At 38.4% G+C, this 25,337-nt stretch overlaps 1 protein-coding gene across 1 annotated transcript; it reads left to right on the plus strand.

Moving 5' to 3' along the window:
- The first annotated feature begins 564 nt into the window (after nt 1-564).
- On the plus strand, nt 565-24,304 carry GABRA6 (gamma-aminobutyric acid type A receptor subunit alpha6). The gene is made up of 10 exons (XM_021549435.3): nt 565-796; nt 896-1,014; nt 1,266-1,333; nt 2,606-2,826; nt 2,930-3,012; nt 3,593-3,736; nt 4,160-4,312; nt 7,556-7,815; nt 16,535-16,795; nt 21,746-24,304. The coding sequence occupies exons 1-10, from the start codon at nt 759-761 to the stop codon at nt 21,794-21,796; spliced, it is 1,398 nt and encodes a 465-aa protein (XP_021405110.2). The 5' UTR covers nt 565-758; the 3' UTR covers nt 21,797-24,304.
- The last annotated feature ends 1,033 nt before the right edge of the window (nt 24,305-25,337 follow it).

Below are 25,337 nucleotides of genomic sequence, written 5' to 3' on the forward strand. Positions count from 1 at the left end.
CTTATTCGATTATTGTCACTGCTCTCCGACCGCGCACCGTCCCTTCAAACCCTAATTCCGCCCCTGGAACGGTCAGATGAGGCTGAACGGCGGCGGCGGATCCGAGGGACGCGCACGGCCGCGGACAGCCCGCACGTCCCGACCGCGGGGCCGGGGCTGAGGCGCCGGGCTGGGGCACCGGGCTGGGGCACCGGGCTGAGACACCGGGCTGAGGCATCGGGCTGGGGCACCGGGCAAAGCGACCGGGCTGGGGCACCGGGCTGGGGCACAAGGCTGAGCCACCGGGCTGGGGCACCGGGCTGGGGCACCGGGCTGAGACACCGGGCTGAGACACCGGGCAAAGCGACCGGGCTGAGGCACCGGGCTCTGCCAGCCGGGCTGAGGCACCGGGCTGGGGCACCGGGAAAGCCACAGGGCTGAGCCACCGGGCTGAGCCTGCCGGGCAAAGCCACCGGGCTGAGGCACAAGGCTGAGGCACCGGGCTGAGGCACCGGGCTCTGCCAGCCGGGCTCTGCCAGCCGGGCTGAGGCACCGGGCTGAGGCACCGGGCTCTGCCAGCCGGGCTCTGCCAGCCGGGCTGAGGCACCGGGCTGAGGCACCGGGCTCTGCCAGCCGGGCTGAGGCACCGAGTTGGGCCACCGGGCTCTGCCAGAGCCTCACCCGGCCGAGCCCCGGCGCCCGGGTGAAGGATGCGCACCGACACCGGCTCCAGCTGACGGGTCTGAGGGCACCGGAGCGTCCCCGCACACACCTGCGGCATGGCTCTGCTGCTCGCCTGGGCGTGTGTGGCTGTGAGGTGAGTGAGCCCCGCGCCCAGCCCCGAGCGCTCCCCGCTCTGCCTCCCGCCCCGCGCCCCCTGGGGCCGGGGCTGACGGGCACTCGCCTCTCCCCGCAGCGTGGGGACGGCGCTGGGCGACCAGGGCGACGGGGCGGACCTCTACTCGGAAAACATCACTCGGATCCTCGACAAGTTGTTGGACGGCTACGACAACAGGCTCCGACCGGGATTTGGAGGTAGCGGGGGAGCCTCGTCCCCTCGGGGAGCCGGCGGGTGGGGCAGGGCGAGGCAGCGCTCCGGCTGCCCCGGCAGGAGCGGCTGGTCCCGCGCCCGCGGCAGGAGGGAGGAGAGAACCCCAGAAGCGGCGGCGAACAGCAAAGCTGCCCGTGCCCCGCAGCCCCGCTCTCGCCGAGCTTCCCCGCTGCCCTCGAACAGGGGCCCGCAGCCCCGGCCCCGCTCCTCTCCCAGCCCCTCTCCTGTCCCGCAGGCGCCGTGACAGAAGTCAAGACGGACATCTACGTGACCAGCTTCGGGCCGGTGTCCGACGTGGAGATGGTAAGGGCCCCGCTGGCCGCCCCTGCTCTGTTTTCCCGGGATTCATTACGGTGGCATCTGAGTTGACCGTCATTAAAGCAGATTACGAGGCTTAATCTCTTCGACAATCTCTAGGGCCCAGCAGAGCAGTTTGGCCAGAGCTGCATACAGCTATTTCCCGGCTGTGCCAGCCGGGGCTGGGCGCACACAGCCCCAGGTGAGGGCACGGTCGCAGGTAAAAGATGCCTCTAGAACCCTGGGAAGAAGAAGGTGAGCTCCTGGTAGGAGGCGGCCGAATGAGCAGCTGCAGGAAAATGGTGCCATTGCTGACACGGCTGCCCCGGTCACGCTGGCTGCCCCCAAACTCAGGCAGCTACATACTTGTATGGACTCTGTCAATGTGGACAGACGTTCAGACTTGGGTGGACTCTTTCAATGTAGACAGACGTTCAGATTTAGGTGGACTCTGGCAACTCAGCAATAGCCCCAAGGAACACATTAAGTCATGGAAGTGAGGATGACATTGCTTCTCTCTTTCTAGAAGTTGACTTGGGCTGCTATTTTTGCCCTTGTACACACCTCTGACACCAGCTCACATGAGCCTGCAATCCATTCTGCAGGCTGGGAACTGTGGGCTCCAAGTACTGCCAAAGGTTTTCCAGTACTCTTCATCAGTCAAAGAAAAGGCATAACCTTGCATTCTTACAAAATCTTCCTCTGTCCAGGTTTAGCTCTGTTTCCTAAGCAAATTCTGCAGAGAGATCTTTTTTGAAGATTTGTGAAAATATTACTAAGAATTCTTGGAAAAAAGTTCCATTGATTAATATTAACTTGACACCACAATCCTACTGTGATGTGACTCAGATTAGTCCTCACTTTGCGAATATCCAAAGGAAGCTGCAGAAGAGTCACTGAATGTCTCTTTTTTGTTTCTAGCAATTAAACATTGATAGCTTGGTTGTTCACTTTGTAAGGTAGACATTTGTATTTCCTTAGACCTCAGTCACTTTGAATTAGTTTAGTATCTATGAGAGTACAATGAGGGTATTTCTTTTCCTTATTCATGTCAAATTATCTGTTCACTGATTCATTTGTAACTATTCTTCAAATAATAAGAAAATAGGATATGTTTTCATGGATGACTTTTTTAGCAACTACTTAATGATAATAGGATTGAGTGTTTAAGCAGTAAATTAAATGCCATTGACATGTGTGTTAAGTTGTCTCATGAAGTTACTGTCCCCACAGCCACTTAGGGACACACAGATGTCAACCCCTATTTATTTTCCATAGGAATACACAATGGATGTCTTCTTTCGTCAGACGTGGACTGATGAGAGGCTGAAGTTTAGTGGGCCAACTGAAATTTTGAGACTGAACAATTTAATGGTCAGTAAAATTTGGACACCAGACACGTTTTTTAGAAATGGAAAAAAATCAATTGCTCACAATATGACAACCCCTAACAAACTTTTCAGAATTATGCAGAATGGAACTATTCTTTACACTATGAGGTGAGAGCTTTGTTCTTCTGCTTTTGGTTGACCTGCATTTTTGATTCTATCAGCATTTTCCTACATACCATATTTTTTCATTATCTACAACTATGTGTTCTAGACTAACTATTAATGCTGACTGTCCCATGCGGCTGGTGAATTTCCCAATGGATGGACACGCCTGTCCACTGAAATTTGGAAGCTGTAAGTTTTTCTGTATCTTTCAGTTTGCTGAAGTAACACATTTGGTCAGAAGGTCAGAAGATCCTAAGATATTACTAAGTGACACAGCTGAAATTTTAAGTTTTATTTTTATATTAGAATTTTACTTTTTTTCTCTGAGACTCTGACTATTCATATGGACATGGATTTATTCACTGAAGGGTGACTGTTGAAGCATGCTTTATTGTTTATTATTCTTATACTTCTGGTAGTCAAAGTTGGTCCTTCAACAAACCATAAAACCTCTGCTACATTTACTATATTACTTCTAATTTTGAAAATAGTCTATAGGAGTCAATTTTGAAAATATTTAGTTGAGCTGTGGAAGCCAATGTGTATGTTTTATAGCAAATTAAGAAGCAACAGCTTGTTCCTCTCAGGTCCCACCTCAGCCATTCTCTTATTGCTGCTTTTTTTTTTTAGTTTTGTTATTAATGAGGTTAGGAACTTAACTAGAGTAGGATGCATGTTTCTGTGGGCATTTGAACTACAAAATTCTACTTATTTCAACTGCTTATAAAATATGAAATTAGTAATGGTCATTTTGCCCTCTCTTACTCAGATGCTTATCCAAAAAGTGAAATAATTTATACTTGGAAGAAAGGACCATTGCATTCAGTAGAAGTACCACAGGAGTCTTCCAGTCTTCTCCAGTATGACCTCATAGGACAAACTGTATCCAGTGAAACAATTAAATCTAACACAGGTAAGATGGAGCCATGTGGAAACTACTGGTGTTGTGAAACACCTTGATAATAAAGTACAGGGATTTTTTCATATAGAATGAAATTAATATTCTTTTACCATTATAAAAAGTAAAACCCTTGGACAGACTCTAACCATTGTCTCTTAAAAGACAGATTTTCAATACAGTCCCATCAAACACATATTTTTTTCATGAGATTCTTAAGAATTCCCACTGCCTCTCCATCCCAGTAAAAAAAAATGCATAAAACGAGTATTATTCTGTTCTGTTTCCATAAGGTCACTTTACCTTTTTTTAAGCAGCTTATTTTTATTATGCACTAAGAGGTCTGTGATTTCATCAGAACATATTATGTTGGGTTTAAGCCAATAATGTTCACTCACATGTTACCAGAATAATGCTGACATACTTGTCTCTTAACAGGTGAATATGTAATCATGACAGTTTATTTCCACTTGCAAAGGAAGATGGGCTACTTCATGATACAGATATACACTCCTTGCATTATGACAGTCATTCTTTCTCAGGTGTCTTTCTGGATTAACAAGGAGTCTGTTCCAGCCAGGACTGTTTTTGGTATGCTGTGTTAAGGTCTTTGGGCTCAGCATCCCATCTGCCATTCATTCATTCATTCATTTCACTGCTTGTTTGTTTTAGGTGAATATTCACTCCAGCTGCTCTATTTCCATCTGCAAAGGAAAATAGGCTACTATCTCATTCAGACATACATTCCATGCATCATGACTGTCGTCTTGTCTCAAGTTGTGTTTTGGATTAACAAAGAGTCTGTTCCAGCAAGAACTGTGGCTGGTATTTGTTCTTTTTGCTTTTCTCATTCATTTCATTCACTGTATTGAATCCATTGTATCAATCAGATACTGTAAACCAGGGGGGATTAGGAAAGGCAGCTAGTAGGTTTCAGTCAGCAAAAGCAAATACTAAAGTGAAATTATAGCAAATTTGCCTACGAGGGTCAACATTCTTGACTCAGAATGTTTGGTTAGCCAGACTTGTTTGTGACAATTTTCAATTGTATTGCAATTGTATTTTTGTATGCAGAAAGGGACAATTTCAAAGTAAATGTCAACCTATTCCTTTTTCATGAGTTTTTTTTTCCTATGGATTTATTGTCTCATGAAACCAATATGAGTTAAAGCTTTAAAAAAAACACAAAAAACCAAAAAACACATGGAATGGATTCTGACATAATGCACCTCATCTAACACTCATTCTGGAGTGCTCTCTTCCCCTTGGCTATGAAGGTATCTAGACAACTAACAAGGGCTTTAGATGGATAAAGATTAGTGAGATGAATAATGTCCCTAGCACAGGTTGAAGTTATAATAAGAAAGATGTATCCATACTGCAGGCAGGGCCTTTTTCATTCTTTCCAGTAGTTTGAATTAATGCTCTCAAAGCTTTGAGTCTCCTGGTTCATATAAATCTGAGGTTTATACTCCAGAAATGATGCTACCTGATTTGGCTTCATGTTGCATCTCTGGATTGTGGAGCCACATCCTCTATATTTTGAGTAAAAAATACTCAAAAAATATTTTGAGTAAAAAAATTTTGAGTAAAAAATACTTGCAACATAGTGGGCATGGAAGGTAACTGTACATGCTTGAAGAGATGTGCAAGTAGGTCTGTAGCTGATTTGGTAATAATTATATAAATACCCCAAACACTGGAATGACAGCTCTTAGGTGTTGTACTGAAGAGTAACATGAACTTGAGAAAACGTTTTATGAAAAGAATAAAATAAACTCCATTCTGTATTGTGGAAAGTAGTGATGTTAGCATTTTAAAAGAATGTTTCAATCCTTATTCTATTTGGATTTCTCCCAGGGCACATTTGTAGTCCTGATCCATTTGAATTTGTACTTCAGGACTACACATTTGAATCTGTAGTCCTGATCCATTCAAAATCCCATGGATTCTGAATACCTTAATCTAAGGAAAAGAGAGCAAATTCCTTATGACAAAAAAAGACTTGTGGTCTTTTTCAGTGAGAAAGAAAATTTTAAAATGGAGAAGGTTTAAAATGCATCATATTGCTAATACTTGAATTATACAATTTCACTTTTACTTGTAAGTCTGAAAACTAAGTTTGGGAGAAGAAAAATTAATATTAGAAGAATAACAATGTGCCTAAACCAGTTTTTCAGCACAAAATAATTTAAGGACTTTTTTTTATCTCCAAAATGGATGCTAGCTATCAGATTTCAGTGTTTGCATTATGTAACATTCTTCAAAACTTACCAAGAAGCGTTCAAAATGTAAAGACAAGGGTAAACAATCAGCAGTTGCAGTTTACTGACTGTAATTTGGTATTCAATTTGATGAAGTAGCTTTCCACAGTGCAGAGCATTTCATCAATATTCACTCCACATGGAGTGAATTCTTATCTATATCTGTAAAATAGGAGACCTATTCCTAAGTTAAATTCCTGCTGCAGTAAGTTTTTATTCAGACACAGAATATATCAATTATATTACTAACTAGCACATGGGAAGAGTCTAACTACACATCACTTCAAAAAGTTCATTCTGGACCTTTGAAATTGAAATACATCTCAGCATAGTTGTATTCATATAAAATGAGTCTGGAAGATCTGTGAGAAGTAGGAATTCTACAAGTTTATATACCATCTATTTGTATTTCATTAAAATGTGATAAGTAATGACATTGGAAGGTAGTGAACCTCAGACATCTGGCAAGCCACATCAAGTGAGAGGTGCAGAGAAACTCTGAAAATAATGTCACCCTTTCTGGATGCTGCAATATGCTATGACACTGCATCCTTTCCTCTGAGCATCACTCATAGCATATTTCTTCATCAACTAAACATGACCACCACAATATGACATTAAAACCTCTTTTACTTTGCCACCTACCCTTTCCCAGCTGTAGAAAATAGAAGAGGATATTCTCCACCTCACTGTCTTTAAAAACCCACAGTTTTTACATTCTAGCAGGCATAATTATAAGTAAATATGAGTCACAGAGGCTTGTATGTAAATGATTGAGTTTGTTCTTGCATTTTTTGCTTGTACCAGGCAGCAGTAGGAAGTATATTTTCTACATTATTAATGCTGTACACTCCAATACAGAAAGAATTAATTCATGAATTCATGTGAAGGACACCATGGGGTCCATGAGCTACAAGACCAGATTTCCTCTGTGAAAATAGATAAGCAGCTCTAGAGTAGCAGCTTTTCTGTCCTTCCCTATCTGTAGCACTTTCAAATCAAGATACTCTTAGTGAATCTTAAAAAATGTATCCAGTGATTAAAGGCAACAGCTCAGGGACCAAAGCATTATTACTTGAAATGTTTGGATCAGGCTCTGACTGTTTTTAATGTAGAATTTGACTAATTTAGTGAGGGTTCTGTAAGCCATGGTCTATCTTGCACAACAACAGGAGAAAGAGAGGATCACTGTTGGGGAATGACAATATGTAAATCCAGGTTTCTGTCAAACATTCCACTTACCCACCAAGGAAAATCTCCTTCATATTTTGAGCCTGGATTTTGTTATAGCCACGTTTATCACAATTCTAAGAAGCTGTCCCATTGTTATCTTTCAGTCTCCTCAATGCATTAAGGAAGTTTTTCCAGACCTTTTATATGTGGAATCCAGTATACATGAGTTATTTAAAGATACAAAATACTTAGGAGTCTTGTTGGTTAGCTGGGATGTAGGATGGCAGGTAAAATCAAAAAGGGTGTTGTGCTTTGGTTTTTGTCATATATGTGAATTGAAGAGTAGCAGGGCTGAAGCAAAGTTCTAATGCCCCCACTTCTCTCTCTTGTTTCCAAGGAATCACTACAGTGCTCACGATGACCACCCTGAGCATCAGCGCTCGCCACTCCCTGCCCAAGGTGTCCTACGCCACCGCCATGGACTGGTTCATCGCCGTGTGCTTTGCCTTTGTCTTCTCTGCACTTATTGAGTTTGCAGCTGTCAACTACTTCACCAATCTCCAGACTCAGAGAGCAATGAGGAAGGCAGCCAGGGCAGCAGCACTGGCAGCAGCACTATCAGCAGCAACTGTACCGGCAGAGGACGAGATTGTCTCGGTAATTGCTTGCTTTTCTGATAATAAGCATCATATAGGAACAGGCAGCTGAAGTAGCGAATGCAAAACAATATTAAAGTGATCTTAACCTGAAGCAGATTATGTAACCAGATTGTGTCTATTTATCAAAGACACCATTCTGATTCCAGAAAATGAAAATACTTCATTTATTTGTACTGTTTATTTTAATTTGCAATATGATTTTCTAGAGAGATGTTCATTTGGCAAGATATTTAAGGAAAGCCATTAGACTGTTATCCATGATACTTCTCTCGAGCAATGCTGTAGGCAGTGTGGTCAGGCAGCTGCAGAATTTGTGGGACAGTGTACAATGGAATGAACATGTGCATTGGCCAGGTTTTTATGGGATCACTGTAGTACAAGGGTACAGACCATAAGTGAGCCATTTAGAAGATGGGTAATTAGCCTTTACATAAACTTAGCATCTCTTACCCTACTGAAATCTTCATTGGTGGAAGCTTTGGGGGGAAAAAACATAAATGAAGGATAGATTTTAGTACACTCGAAATACAGGAAGTCTTCCTAGTATCAAAAAACTGTGTTAGAATTGCTTGCAAACTTTACTCTGTAAATCTCATGCTAAACTGTGAGTGCTATCTCATAACATATGTTAAATACATTTATCATTGTGGCCTTCCTGCTTCAAAATCAGTTTTACTACCACCATGATTTCCATTTTTAGAGAAATAACAGATTTTGAATAACATTTTGCAAAACCTCTGAATCTGTAATTGAATAAAGGAGTCAATCTAAGAGGTGCCCATACCAAGGCAACACCTTACCCACCATAGAGTATTTTTCCACATCTGTTGATAAATAGCACTTAAAGTTACAAAATTTAACTACTTTCAAACTATTAAAATCATAGCTGATAAGTTTTGCTGATTCTTTTTTGGAGGACAAGCTATGAGAAAAGACAAACCACAAAGTTCACCTGGTTTTATATAGCATGAAGAAAATACTGATAGCTACTACATCTTGAAGAGGAACAACAGCTTGGACCTGTCCTTCACACATTTCCTTATTCAAGTTGGAGTTAACCATAGGGAGATTTACTAGAAAGGAAAAAACAAAATGAAAAATACTACTTTTGTTCTCCCTGAAGTCCCTGCTGAGCAATATGGAAACAGGCTGACTGCATGTGCTCCTGGTGCATTCACAGCCACTGTGGCCACCCCCTGCACATTCCCAGTCTCAGGAAAACAACTGATCCAAAAATAATCTTCTGCTTCTGCCCAGATAAGCTAATAACTTGCTCCTGATGATAGGGCTCCTCCAGATTTACATGATCTATGAATCCAGCAGACCAAGGCAGGCACCAGACATAAAATTTCTGTTGAACAAATTAACAAAAGATAAGGAAGTTAAAAGGCTCAAATTTCTTATCAAGGTCTTCATCCTTAAACAAGCAAAGAGCAAACTGAAGGCCCTCCTTCCTGTTTTGTAAATATTAACTTGTTAGTTTTTTCAAGTAGAAACTGACAAAAGAAAAAAGAAAGCATCTAGGAATGAATAAAATACACATCTAGGAAGCACCCTGCAACAATCTGCTCAAGAAAACTATTTACATCTAGCTGACAGCATACAGATTTAGAGAGTAGTAAATCTCAGAACATTTAAGTCCCAAAGTAAACTCAGTTTCTAAAACAGCCCACAATGTCCACAAAATTCTACAGACCTGATCTTGCCCAAAGCAAGACAGTAATTTTCAAGCCCTATACCTCCACCATGTTTTTATTTCAGGATCAGTTCTCTATAAGAACTGCAGTAAGAGAAAGAGCAAACTCAGTGAGATCATAAAAACAAGGGGTACTTACAACTGAAGGCAAGATGATGTAGTCAAAAAGGTTTCTAGAAGAATTAGCTATTGGATTTAAAATGTTCCCTTCCAGAAGGGCATTCTGGGAAAAATGAGTGATTATAGGATAACAGATTTTAAGAAGCTTTTCTTTTTTCATTCCTTTTTTTTTTTTTTTTCCTTTGGTAGAGATAAGGGGGAAGGAACTTCTGTATGTTGCCACATCCATAGATATATTGCAGTCAGTGATATATTTTCATATGAAACAGACCTGAGGTGTCTAATTTGAATGCTGACAGTGTATTTAACACAGGTCGATTATATGTGTATGACCATTTCCTCTGGACTGCCAGTCTCACCGTGCCTTGTGCTTCTATAGCTACATTACTGGTCCTAGGGAAGTTATTTTTAAGGCACACAGCATAATACTCAGTTTCTTGCTAGAGTAAGGGCTCAAAGTCAAGATAAACATATCTACAGAATATATATATATATATATATTTAAATTCCAGATTAAATGCTTTTTGAAAAAATAAAACAAAAAATTTAAAATATTAAGAGACTTTTTCCCCCTTCAGTCTATTTTATTAAAATAAAGTCTCTATTTTAATATTGTTTATTCAAATACACTCTAGTATTTCTCTATATTATAAAAACACAGGTGTTTATAATGTAGAGAAAAAACCTGCACACTCAGAAAAGAAATATGTCAGAGCACCAAATTCTGCTCTAGTGTAGAGTGAAAGTAGGAGAAAATGCTGCAGCCACTGAACTGTGGTGGGGTCAGTAAGAGAGATGAGGCTGTGCCTGTGTGCTCAGCAGAGAGCTGAGAGCTCAGCAGGCCTGGGCTGGCTCCAGGAAAGCCTCTCTATTTACCTCAGTTAACTGAGAGCAGGATTTGGCTTGCTCTCTTCATCAGCTGCAGGCAATACCTGTGTGAAACACAAAACACTGGGTGTTCCACTGCAGAACACGAGGGCAGCAAGCTGAGCATTCATCTGGACCCTGACACAAACCTGTTCTTACTCAACGGTGGCCAATCTGGCTTTAGCATGTCAAAACCAAACATCTTATACATGCATATATAAAACCATGATGGCATTTAGCTTTTAAACCCATTTCAAATGTATCTTTTCTATATCAATTGCATTCTTTCTTCTTGATGGCTTTCTTTTCCCAGGAAGATCCCAGTCCTGGAAGTTGCAGGGGAAAGGAATTGGTGATATTATCTGGAGGACACCATTTGCAGTAATGCTTTGTGGGATGGTCAGGGAGTAACCCTATGGGATCAAAAGAAATCCTTTCCATGTGAGAGGCTTCATGTAAAAGACAAAAGATTACCACCCTGTAATAACAGCTTGATTTCAGTTATGTTATAAAAGTCCTTATGTTTTAACAGAAATCAGCACAGAGCAGTGAAATACCTCTGGGAGAGCTTACTTCTCCCTCCAGCCTTGTGTTTCAAAACAACCCAGCTTGGGGAGGGAAGGATTCTTATTCCCTTTAAGCTTGCCAGCTGCAGAACATCTGTATGTCACTGGCAGAGAGAATTTCATTTCCTACAATTATATCGGAATATATTATGTTTAATGAGTATCATGGTGTAACAGAGTACTTCTATCTGGATCACCAACCCCCTTTAGGTATCATCCTAAAATATGATTTAATTGTCAGTCAAGACTGACAACATTGAGGCATAATCCAAGCAATTTTTTTTTGCAGGAGGGTAGTGAGAACAAAATAAAGAAAATTTAATTATAGGAAAAAACCATATGGGCAGACACTGATAGATTTAAGAGTCAAATGTGGCTTTGAAAATTTAAATCTGTTTAATGTAAAAACATATTTTGACAGCAGAGAGGCTCTGTGCCAATTATATGTTTTTTCTGGCATGCTACAAATAAACGTTATGAAGAAACTCTACCATAGCTCATTCCCTTTGAAAAGAGAATGACCAGAGTTCCAGCCTCTGCTCTCCTTACTGCATATCTGGTTTATATGACAGGAATTTTAATACAATAGGGATTGGGTATTTTTCAGTTATGCTTCATGCCTATATAGATCTTTAGATTTTTCCATGCAAAGTAAAATAGCTTTGAAGTAATAGGTAACAGCCTCTCCCTTTATTCACCTTCACCTTATGTTTAGGCTATAATCTGAGAGAAGTGAATTTAATTTCCTGGAGATTAAGAAAGAATTCAAGCATGGTTTTCCCCTGCTCCAAGTGAGCAATTTAACCTAAGTGATTTAACTCTTTAACTGGGTAAAAAATGATGAAAACAAGTCTGCATGTTTTTTCTCATTGTTTCTAGTAAAGGTAATTTGAAATTCCTAAAGAGATACCTGAAGCTAGGGCTATTAATGAATTCTAAACTATACTCAGTTTTTGATTATGCAGGACACTGTTTATAGCTATAAACAGTACACATAATTTGCAATAGACGTTTCTTTTAATTAGATCGCACAGATGTGATATTCAAGAAAACTGTCCTAATTAGGGTCTGTAATGAATCTGTGCCATGAGATGGATACTGGAACTGCACAGGACTGCATTGAGGGAAGTTCCTTAGTACTTGGCCAAAAGATGATGTTGCATAGTGCAATGAACTTTCCTGCTGGAAGATGCTGCATAAGGATTGTTCAATAGCTAAGGAGAGTTTTTGAAGATCACACTGGTGAATGTAGTTAAACCATGTTTAACTCCCCCTTTGGGAGATAAGTCACTAGCATGTTGTTATGCCTGTAATGGTTGAAATGTCTCAAACTGTATTTATTAATGAGTAGAGGCAAAAAATGTTATACATTTAATTAGGCATTCTGCCTTTTACAGACACTGAGCTCTGGTTCTAGGTTGGTTTGTGTGTGTATGTTTTGATATAATGAAAGTTCAGTGTCTTTAATCAAATAAATTATGAAGAAAAGAAGAAATAATATTATTTTTATCTAAAGTTTTAGAGTTCATTCTCATGAACCTCTTTTTACTGCATTGCTAGCAGGAAAAAGAGATGTGAGTAAAGGGAGATAAGGAAGGACATACAGATATTCATTTTTTTAACGCTAGCCAGTATCTGGGTTGCATATATAAGAGACTTATGTTACTGTTAAATCATAAACTAAACTGATAGTGAGAATATACATTTGCAGTACAAAGCAACAGAGAAGAGAATTCTACAAATATGAATTACAGAAATCGCTTGAGGGGAAAGAAACATAAGAACAAAGTGCATTCATAAATCACAGTTAGCATGCAGTAAAAGAATCAGAAAGAGCAGACAAATAATTCTGTTTATTCCAAGGTTATGAATGGTGTATTTTTTTTTTTAAATCTGAAAGGCAAGAAATTTGGTGAAAGCCTCCTGAGATATTCTGAGTATAAGCAAGTTTAAGTGATATTGAGGAGGCTGTGAGAGATAGGATGAGAATGCTTTGCGAGCTTTCCAGGGGATGAGCTAGCTTGGTGCAAAAGCTCAATAAGAAGCCAGACTTACCTTACAGGCCATCTACACACCAGTGCTGCCCAGTGCAGTGTGGGGGTGTCTCACATTAAACAGTAAGCCAGCAATCTGTGCTCTGTGTCACTGCCTCCTCACACAGAGCTGCAAGTTTAATTGCCTGATGGGACTCACATTCCACATGAGTGCAAGAGTACCTCTGGATCAAGGTTCAGCAACTTCAGAAAATCCATTCTTTCCTTACAACACAGTGTGCCGTGCCTCAGGCTTCTTGTTCTTGCTACTTGTAAAACAGTCCTTACTTGAGTGATTGGCTCTGTGAGCTATGCAAAATAGACTATTCATTTCCATTTTCTCTCTGTGTTTTGTTAAAATTTCATGATGCTACTGTATGTAATCTTTGTCAAAAGGAGAAGTTAAATCTAGATACAGTAGGCAATTTACTGTAGCTGCTGTTAGAACAAGTGTAATAAGGAATTATACAGTCTCCTCACTGCCTCCTGCTCTTGGTTTAGCAGTGAATTCCAATGAAAAATATGAGTTGTGGTTCTGGGGCAGCAGTCGGGTCTACAAACAATGCCCATACTGAGAGACATCCTCATTACACATCTGAGATAAATTTGGACTTAGAATTCCCTATCCTGAGTAGGGATTTCGAAGAAAATAGATTTGAACCTGAGTTCACTACTATGGGGACACAGGACTGTTAGAGACAGTGAAAAGAACTACTCAGGGTTTTTTCTTGAGATGAAATCACATTGAGATAATCCTCCTACTTTAGCAATCCTCCTTCTATAGGAAAGAGATTTAATAAATATAAATAAAACAATGACCAGGATTACACTTTTCAAGTGCTTATTCAAATGATCACACAAGTTTACCTACCTCCACATTCTAAATATGTTCAATACTAAACATCATCCAAAGACCATACACTACATCTGCTCTACTCACTATTAACTCCATCACCTCAGCACTGTAATTCCTGATTCATGCTGAATAATCCAGAGTAGAATTTGACTCACCTTGTACCAGAATATTGTAGATAGAAAGGACTAAGATTCACCTTAACACTTGTATTTTTAGGAACCACATAGTTTCCACAAAAGGTCAAGTTATTCCACAGACACTGACAAACAAGACTGAAAAAAAAAGATAATTTACAACTTGTACAGTTCTGTTCAAAGCAGGGCATGCAAGCAAATGGAACAGAACTTGAGTGAAAGCACGAAGGCAGGCTCAGCCAGCCAGTCTGTTCACAGAGGGGGATTATTATTATGATTAGTGCAAGTGGACATGGATAACCCTCTTTCTGTTTCTGTGACACATCTGTAGCTCAATCCTCCATTTAAATCTGTCTCTTGCTGTGTTACTGGAAAATGCAAAATGAAACATCTGTGTTCCAGATAGGCACAGAGCAGGAATGCTTTTTAATATCCATTCAGAACATGACACCAGTCATATAACATATAGAGGCAAATTGGAAGTGGTGATTGGTTGTAGGGGAAGAAAAAGAGCAATAGGTAAGGGATATACAGAAAAGTCCCTTTTTCCTTTTGAGTAAGGTGATGTTCTCTTCACCTTTTGTTTAGACTAAAATCAGCTGTGAGGAATCCATCTCTCCTGAAATTTAGTTGGATACCAGTCCATTCATTCATAACAGAACTTGGCATCCTGTTGTGCAAATGTCACTTGTTCTGATTCTCTGACAGTAATGATGACTTCTGGAAGGATAATTCCTGTTACAACTACTTTAAGTCACCCAGAAGACAGCAGTTGTGCCAGGTTAGACTGTTATCTAGAAATTGTGGCCCAAGTACAAGAGTGGAAAATGTATTTCAGAAAATGCTTCCTTTCCTTTTAGTGACTCAGTCATTTATCTGACTAAAATCTGTTCCCATGCATAGAAATCCTGCAAGATAAATCCCAAAAATGCTGACAGCAGGCTACATTTATGTGAATGGTTGTCATTAAATCACTCCCAATGAATGGCTTTCGAAATTGCCTATCTAATAGCATTTTTCTACCTTAAAATCATTCCAATGTTAGTCTTCCATTTCACTACAGATGTATGTGCTGTTATTTTGGGAGTTATTTACATTGTCCAAGAGTTCTCTCATCTGCTTCAGTCATTTGGTCATCTTGTTCTGCTGACCAAAAAAAGCTTTATATTCAAATCCAACAACATCTGTGTATGTTGTGTGATTTTGTGCACAAGATTTTTCCTCAATAATCAGGGAATTTAGTTTTATGGACAAAGTTTTAGGCTTAAGCCCCATATTAACAGAACACTACAGTACTTCATCTCAAAACAGCAAACAAACAAAGTCAATCTCAGCATCCTTCTGTATTTTCTCAGCCATCAGATGAATCTTAGAGCTGCTGCCATGCATCCACTAATGTCTATCCTGGGATATGGCAGTAACAGCAAGGTTTTTGAATATTTCCTCCTGTTTGACACTACTGAGAAAGTGGATAATTGATACCCATTAGAGCAGGCCTAGAGCCTGGGGTAGATCCTATTCCTAATAATTTCTGGAAGAAAGAAGTCTATTACTTCTACTCTTGTGAAAGTAAAATAATGGCAGCTTGTTCCCAAATAAAGCAAATGCACAAAATTAATATACATGTTAGCCTAGTAACTAAGAGGTAAGCTCTACATGCCCCTGACTTCTGGCTGAATTTTCCGAAGAGTTTTAATACAGCTTTCTGAAAAGTAATTAGACCTGGCTGTGAATACTGCACAAAATATGGGAGTAATTTGGTTTCATTTCACCATAAATGAAAATAAAAATAGTCCCATTACAGCTAAGTATATTTGTCTTCAGTTGTATGCATGGAAATGCTGTGGCTGTTATGAGATATATTTTTAAATGAAATTTTATCCTAGAAAAAACAAGAGGACAATTTAACATTTATGTCTTCAGCAGCTGTAAAATTACTCCATTGCCTTTTGTGCAGCAGTTTTCTAGTGAAAAAAAATGGCATGACTGCTTGACTCCATTCAGTGTTTACCAAACTCATCAGTGGGTTCAGCCAGTGAAGATTGCACCTGAGCCAGCCTGTATTGCTGTTTGGTTTAATCTTGATCCATATCTACACAAACTTCAGTCATACCAACCTACTACAATTTAGAAACACCATTACCTTATTTTCTTTTTAGCTTCATCTTTTCTTTTTCTCTCTTGGAGCTTCCACTTATCACAATGTTAAAAGTATAAAAAGCACATAATTCTTTAATGGCTTTACAACAAAACTTTAGGCCATAAAAATATATATCTTTTGTTATAGATGCATTATTTTTGTGATTTTCTGAGATTGCACTATGGCAGAGAAGGAACAACAAAATCAGAATGTTAAGTTAAAAGGTGGAAAGAAGTCTAAAGATCCCAAAGCCTAGGACTCTGTATCCAAATATCACCTTTTTTTCCCCTCTTTTTCTTTCACAGCATTCTGACTCCAACTCTAACCTGAAGAAGCGAGTGAACTCCATCACATCTCAGGCAGAGCAGTCTCCTAAACCCAGCATAATATCAAATACTGCATCCCAGTGTCAGCCTCTGCCTGTTCCTCCACCAGCCCCACCACAACCACCACCTATTGGAGGTGCAAGCAAAATAGACCAGTATTCCAGGATCCTCTTTCCAGTGGCATTTGCAGGATTCAACCTGGTGTACTGGGTTGTTTATCTTTCAAAAGACACTATGGAAGTGAGTAGTATATTTTCTGAATACTCTATAATATGTAATATATTTACTTGGCCAGCATTATTTCAATTGTTCATTTACTGTTGCAACTAAGTTCATCAGTCTTTTCTGAGCAATACTAGAATGTTTTCTCAAAAAAATCAGCTGTAACATTCAGTACAATGCAGAAAGGTTGTTTGAGGAGGGAAAATATAAACACTTCTCTCTAACTCATGCTGCACAGAGCAGAAAATTCTCTGTAAGACAGCACAGGATGTTCTCAGCAAACAAATCTTAAATCTTCTATTTCTTAACCTATTGTAAAGAATGGTGGAAATACCTGTTGAAGCTATGAAGTGAAAGAGATAAGAACTTTAATATCCTAAGGTTTTCTCAGGGAGCTAGTACCATAAGTCCCCCAAAAAATTTTGTTATATAGTATAAAAGATTAGTAAATGCAGTATAAAATTTGTGAATCAAGAATACCTGGTTTTGTAAATTTCAATATATTTTTCCTGTTTTTTTATATAAATCATACAACCTTGTGCAAATAAGGCTGAAAAATATTTTCTTAAGTTTGTGAATCAGGCAGAGAGTGATTACATCTTTAGATAGCCAGGAGGTCCAGAAGAGACCTGCAAATGGAGCATGTCTAGGATAATCAGTCAGTAATCAGTCATTAAACTTTAAGTATTTTATGCTTTAAATTTCTATTTTTCCCAAGTTAATGACGTCTTATTTCCTTGGTAAAAAATATTTGCCTCATTGCTATAGAGTTTTGGATCTCACTGTACATTATAGTCAATTTGATTGGTACATTTAGTTTATTTAGGACAGCTAGAGAGATAATGATGGTTTCTAGATAGCACCAAATGCACAAAGTCCCTACATCAATACAAACAGAGGCTGGAAATCTGGTATCAGTAGGGATCAGGCTGTACCTTTATTTCCTAGATGAAAGGTAAAGCAGGCTGAGGGAAATCTCGTGGGCAGCCAAGAGATGCTGCAGTTCAAAGCAACAAGACAGTGCTGATCATCTAATTTGGTGACACCTTACCTCTGCTAGGAGGCTGCTGCTCTACCAGAATCTAATTTTGGCTACCAGTATGATCTGGAAAATGCTGTCTCTCAGAGATGGGGTGTGCTGCCAAGCAGCTTCTGTGGAATTGTGAGGGCAGGAAGGTAGGAGACACTGTCTCTCACAAATGTTCCTGCAGATGTCTCTCAAGAGGTCACAGCTGCCAGCTCCTGGCCACTCCAACCCTGCCCAGTGCTAAATTTAGCATTTGTGCCAGAGTTACTGATCCTGCTGTTAAAATATTGACTAAGTGTGCAAATTACTTATCTCAGTCAGAGAACGTAGGTATTGGAAAAGCTCATGTCTGATCATGACAACTTCTGTTCAGAGGCCAGCTCCTCAGCTTGCCAAGACTCCAGTGATTAAACCATTCACATTCTGGATCTAGAAATATTTGGAACATACTTGCCATTTCCCTTGGTGGTGATGAAATATTTACACTAAACCTCGTATATTAATAATAACATTAGAACCAGGCTTTTAAAATACTTCCAAAATCTAGGACTAAGTGCTGACTATAAATATTTTTAAATGCTACTGTGCAAGCTGACAAACATGCTCAGAAGCTCAGAAATTATGTTCTGTAGTAGCATTACAGAATAACAGAAATCCAGCAGCAAGGCTTAGAAAAGAGAACAATATTGAAAGCTGGGGTGTTTTGAATTATGAAGAATTTAAACAATTATGTAAATTTTGACCAAGATCTTCTTCATAAATTACATTTCTGCATCTGTGTACTCAGTTATAATTAATAATAATTGTGATATACACTGCTAGGTTTCTAATTCAAACATTATATCACCAATTGTTGCTTTCAACAACCAGGATTCTTTTTGCTTTAAAGTATATTAAAAATATGTAAGCTTTTATTTTCAAAGAGAACAAATACAAAAGTTGGGTGAACAAAGCATGGAGTGCTTCAATGGTAGTTAATCTTTGGCTCCCTCAGGCCCACCAGATTTAATGTTGTTACAGTATTATTCAGCTTATTCAATTTAAAAAGTGCATTTTGTGCAGTATTTCAGGTATATTAGTTTTTTAAGTTACTTTTTTGAGTTCATGAGACTTTTGTTTATAATAAAGATGAAAAAATCTAATTAAATTATTGAAATAAACAAATTTCCAGTATACCAGCTCTTGTACTGCAACTTTCTAGGATTTTTATTAGTGCAGTTTGGAGTGCAGAACATGATTCACCAAATCATGTGCTTAGACCAAACAGCTACCTAATGTCTTTGGAGGTACACAGAGAATCAATCAGGCATTTCATGACCCTGTTGGAAAAAGCAGGTTATTAGTGCTGGAATCAAAGGTCATTTTCAACTCCTATCATTATTTTTTGGCCAGGCTCTTCCTTTGGCTTTGAAGGAGGAACAAGAAGAGTTTTTTACTTCATGTTCTGGATTCAGAGCCTCAGCTGGAACGAGCAGCCTTGTTAGTGTAATGACACAGAGGTGCTTGAAATGAGGAGCTTTTTTCTAAGCTGTTTGGTACGAGTTCAATACACTACTAAGCAATTTTCTTTGGCTTAGATAATTATAGAAATGAAAAAGTCATTTTTGTGTATGGAATCTCATAAGATTTATGAGAACTTTGGGGACTGACTGCTTTTCAAAGTGCTCCTTGGCTAATTTTTTCTTCCCCTGCCATTAATAATTTTCTCTTCAGGTTAATCACCTTTTTGCTTACTATACATGTAAACTAAGAGTATGTAAATTACACAGACATTTTTTGATTTTGAAGTTTGTATAAAGAAGAGGGTGTTTTTAATAAAAGTATGCCTTTAAACATTTGAATGTTATCATAGACTGGTTTGGATTGGAGGGGAGCTTAAAGATCATAGAATTCCACACCCCTGCCATGGCAGGGACAATTTCCCCTAGACCAGGTTGCTCCAAGTCCAGTACAATCTGATCCTGAAAAATTCCAGGGATGGAGCATCCACAGCTTCTCTGAGCAACCTGTGCCAGGGCCTCACCACTCTTACAGGGAGAGCAGCCAGGACTGGACAGAGAGCAAAAGTATCTTACACTGAACTCTGTATTTATACTTCCATACATACTGCACCAAGTCAAGCTTTGCAAACCAGGAAGCTTAGTAGCAAACTTTCATTACAAGATTAAAATTTTCTATATTTTAAATTAAAACAGCACCGTTCTCTGAATTTTTGAAAATTTTTGAAAAAAATTTAAAAATTTTTTCTTTCTCTGAAAAAAAAAAAAAAGAAAAAAAAATCCAGGTTAAAATTAAGTAATTCACCTGAATGCTTTTTTTACATGGAGGGGGATAACATTCATCTTTTGGTCTTAATATTTAAATAAAGGATTGAATTCTCTATTGGAAAAGTGAGAAAACATTCTTATTAATAGCAATCATCCACTGTGCAACTTGATACATAAGATATTTCAGTGTAAATGGGGTTTGCACTGGGGAATAGCAATAGCATTGCAGAACAAAAAAATGTACTGGTCAAAACAAAGAAATTAAACTAGCAAAGTTCTCTGACTGTATTTTGTCAGACTGTATATTGGTAGAATCTAATATAACCAAAGGACTACAAAATCTATAAAATAATGGATGCTAGTTTTTTGACCACAGAAAATGCTGTAAGACACTTGTAAGATAAGCCCCTTTTTCTCTCAAAAGGTTTTATAAGTTAATGCTGACAGGTGCTAATTATAGTGATATCACTGTGCTATTTATACTATGAAAAAAAATAAAGCATCAGAGTTACTCTAAGAGGACTTACTCCCTCTCTATGTAAGGTGAATTAAATTAGGTGGAAGGTTTGAGGATGTAGCATCCCCATCTATTATACATGCAGGACGGAACATTTCTATGGTTCATGTTCTTCTATAGGGTACAGTAATAGCTGCCATCCACAAAAAGCTCTACACAGTAATGAAAAAGACACATTTGTCTAAATTAGACAAACAGAAAAGTTCTTGAAAGAAGAGCAAGCCTTTCTGACAAATGAGGAAAAATATATTCTAGCTTTGTATTTTGTCATACAGCACATTTTGGCTTTGTTTTTGGTTTTAAATCTTCCTAAGTCCTTTAGCTGAATACTAATTTATGTGTATTCACATAATAGCTGAATACTAATTTATGTGACAGTGACCTTGGGAGGTGAATCTCACACTCAGTTGATTTTAAAATTTTCTTGATTTAGAATGCAAAGAGTCCCCTTTTAAAGAGTTGCAAGTACTACTTTTGCCATATAACTCACAATGCACATGCCACTGACACATCATCTTATGCACCTTATTTCTAAATTTATCTATCTTTTTTTTTAATATGTAACATTATAGTATGGTTTCTCATGTAATAAAACATGGAATAATGGAGTAAATCAAACTAGATAAGGAGATGATGTTAAAATCTTGATGATAAATCCAGAAAAAGTAGCAGAGGCAGCTTTCACTCTTGGGAGCACAGGAAGATACAAAGTCACAGAATAGACCAAAGTTGCTGAGTCCTGGATATTATTTGGATGCAGAGAACATAGCAGGATGGCAGGAGAAGATTTACATAAGTCAAAGATGCTATTGATGTCAGGTGTGAAGAAAAAGGAACAGAGAAAGAAACAAGAGCACGAAAACTATTTTGCTTCAGTACATTGATATTATAAAGCTTGTAGTGCATATCATTACATCATTTTTCAGTTTAAGCACTGGAAAAATAAAGGAGGAACAGTCATTGCCATACATACTTAACAACTGGGCCTTGATGATCCAGGTGATGAGCATCAAATTCTAAGAGGATTCTCCTTGTAATGCAGTTTATTTTGAGTCTGCTGAGAGAGTTGGAAATCACAAGGGTTTGTGGGTTAACTCAGTTATTGTTAACAGTGGTTAACAACCCACAGTTTAAACCTCTCCAAACTTTTTTTCCAGTTTTTTGAACCTTCAGCAATGCATTTTCGAAATGACCCTCAGTCCAACTGAAGAACAGCTCAAGATTTCAAGGAAATCCCTCAAGGTCACAGAGGATTGAAGCGACTTCAAAGGATTTGCCTGTCCACAGGTGATCTCAGTTTTCAAACAGGGAATATTTTTATTGGACATTACCTGGATGCAAACTCTGGACAAATCAAGAGCTGCAAACTTCTTAGGGATCTAATTAATATTTTCTTAAGATTTCTTACAATGATTCTACTACAGAAGTTATTTTTAAATTATTTGTCTAATTGTCAAAGGAAAGACTGTTCATTTCTTCCAAAACATTTGTAAACAATTGAATGTTTACATTTATATGAAACATCAATAAAAGGGTTTGGGCTTTTTTAATAGAATAAGGATTGCTAAACTCAGCTGATTCTGAAATGGTATAACTTGGCATAGTTTCAGTGAAAAATCTAGGAGTTGTACTGATTTTCAGCACTTGAAAGTGACCCAAAACAATGCTGGATAGAAATCCTATGAAAAGGAGCTGTAGTTCTATCATGTTTTAACTCCTTAATATAAAATATAGAGGATTAGTTCTTAATTATTTTCAATTTAATTTTCATATTTGAGATGACACTTATAAAGAATTAGATACAAGGGGGGAAAAGGAAACATAAGCTATTTTTTTTGTGCTTTAGCTAGTTGGTTACCACAGTGTAACTTCCTTTGTTGAAAGTCACCATTGAAGTACAACAAGACTAATAACAAGCAATTTCTTGGCAGAATCTAGAAATGTTGGACTGGAATTTCAGGGAGTTTTTAAGGTCTGAAGCTGAATAGACAGAAAGATGCAGCTACTCATCAGGCTAAATGCAAGCCTCCAGCTCCAGGGAACTTCCTGGAAGCAGGCCTTGATTACTAGTTAAGGAACAGCTTTTTTTATCAGCTGATTCTACTGAATTGCCTGTAGCAAACTCCCTAGAAATGTTTTCTAGAGCCAAAGAACTGCCAGCACATTCAGAGTTTAAAGGTAATAATATTTTGCCACTCTCAACACAAACAGTTACAGAATTCCCTCATTCACCCTTCATCTCTATGATCCTTCTCAGGAATGTAATTAGGAAACATATGTCTAATCAAACCAAATTACTGCTAGTGTAATGGACATTGGGAGGAGTCAGAAGCACACAAAGAAGTTTTATATGAAGCTAAATAAAAAGTAAGGATTCCATCCTATCTTGAAATTTCAATACGATAAAATTAAACAGAAACATGAAATAATATGCAGATTCAGGATATGCAGAGTCATTTATGTTGTCTACACAAACATCTTAATCCCTGTGAGAAAATTCTCACAGGCTAATTGATTCCAGTAAGTCACCAACCTTTTATTGGTACCACAACCATTTTAACTATTTGAAGGCCTTGCTCCAGCTGGTTTCCTCCTCCTATTTCTAGAGCTTTTACTGGGTAGCTGGAATGATCATGGGAAATCCTTTTTGCACACCCTGTTCTCTAACTCTGAAGGGCTTAAATGAAACAATTTAAGGATTTTACTCAATAATAAATATTATTTGTACAGAAATGTCACATTTGCTATTTGCTTTTTCTGACTGGCTGCAAGCTGGCACACTTGGAGGTACTTGTAAATGCATGGAATTATATGTACATTTTGCTTTCAAACTAAAGTCCTGAAAATTTTTCCTATTTGCAGCCTTTTTATACTGTTGTAAGAAAAAATTAAACTATGGATACTGGGAAAATATTTTATAATTTGTAAATACATCTTATGTTGAAAAAAGCAAATTATGCAGTAGGGACCCAGAATTTATTTTTTAGAATAACTATACTCACTCTTGCTTCACTAGTTTCTATTTTGAGTACATTAATATCTCTAAGAGTTTCCAGAGTACTTTAAAACTGGTTTATACACTATATGAAAATGCTTAAAAGCTATGGTAAAAAATGTAACACTAAAGGAGCTAAATTTTGTATCTAGTCTTTGCTTAAAAGCAATCTGAATACTAATTTTACAGCAGATGCAGAAAGTTACTAAATAGTGACTATTTCCTTGAAATGTAGTATTTCAGTATATAAAATGGTGGTAACTCCCCAATTAGGAAGCTGTATCAGCATCTTAAAGTTGTTTTAGTAGCTCTTGGTATTTAATAACACATTTCAACATGAGCACAAACACTGCTTATCTTTTTTCTCCAAAGAGCTTTTCCTGTGGGTATGGCAGAGAAGGGTTGGTTCTCCTCAGCATTTTGAATGGTAGGAAGGGAATGCGTATTTTTCCTGTTACATACTTTGTAGAGACATGGGTGTAATCAATAATGTTAATAATGTCAAGTTATATCTTAGAAGAAATGCAATTACTTACAATTAATGTCACTTCCTAACAATCCTGGTTATGGTCAAACACTAATCAACCAAGCAAGACAGTAAAAGAGCAGAGAACTAGAAAAAGGTTATATACATATATGTATATATTTCTGTATGCATATATACATATGTATTTCTGTAGAAAATATAAATAATCAATAAATAATACCATAATAAATAATATCTATTTCTTTCTGTATAACAAATTGAAAGGAAATTTAGGGATATGGGTTTCTTCCAGTATTTTTGACTGTACTGCAATAGGAAGAGCAGGAGCTAAGGTTGCTCTAAGATGGGAATTCCTGTGTGTGAAACAGCACTGTGGGGATGAGATGTGCAATTACATTGAGCTATTGCACTCTAATGCACATTATTCAACACAAAATTACCTTTCTATGGATCTTGGTAGAAAGGATACTCTGCTTTCAGCCCACACAAAGTGACCAAATGTAGTTTACATTCAGTTTTAGCATGTTCTACTTGATCAGAAGTGCAAGAAAAAAAAAGCATAACTATGAACAAAATTACAGAATTATTTCATAGTAAATTAGAACCTTTGATTAAATATAAATCTTTATTATTCTTGATCTGGGCTCTACCCCCACCCCATTATTTTTTTCATAATTTCTAAGCTAAATGAGAACCCAGCCATTTTAAGACATAAAAATTATGCAATGGCACACTAGATCAGCCTTGAGATTACCCACTCCTGTGTTCAAAGGGTACTTCTCCCCAGCAGCTAAAACAGGAGCTGCATAAACTCCAGAAATGTGAAGAAAAGTCCTGATAAAGGGCTCTGTCCAGTGTTTTGATATTTTGATACTACCTGTCAGGTAACAAACTCAAGGCCTTTCTCTTATATGCAAATAAAATTCAGAGGTGACTTTGTCATTGCTTAGTTCATTGCATTCTTGGTTTTCTTCCAGTTCATGACAAGAGCAGCATTCCTCATCTGCCTTCTCTAATGAATTAATTCTTGCAGGATTTGCCTCTAATTGGTAATCAATCAAAGCCTTTCAACTCTCTGCATAAATGATGTCTGTCACCTGGCTTTATGGAGAAATCTGTAAAAGAAAAAGTCCTTATCCACAGTCAGAATGGGTGGGGACTTGAGAAGTTGTGCTCTGCATCACTGCTCCAGTAAAATCATGCCTCAGCCAGAGCTGGAGTGGTGCTTGTGCACAAAGAATGGAGCTCTGCAGCTCATTCCCAGGCA

This window comes from Lonchura striata, chromosome 15 (genome assembly GCF_046129695.1).
Source record: "Lonchura striata isolate bLonStr1 chromosome 15, bLonStr1.mat, whole genome shotgun sequence".
Classification (NCBI taxonomy): domain Eukaryota; kingdom Metazoa; phylum Chordata; class Aves; order Passeriformes; family Estrildidae; genus Lonchura; species Lonchura striata.

Coding starts and splice junctions, on each gene's coding strand:
- GABRA6 (XM_021549435.3), top strand. CDS start 759: ATGGCTCTGCTGCTCGCCTGGGCGTGTGTGGCTGTGAG. Junction 1,015..1,265: donor GCTCCGACCGGGATTTGGAG/GTAGCGGGGGAG, acceptor CCTGTCCCGCAG/GCGCCGTGACAGAAGTCAAG. Junction 1,334..2,605: donor CGGTGTCCGACGTGGAGATG/GTAAGGGCCCCG, acceptor TATTTTCCATAG/GAATACACAATGGATGTCTT.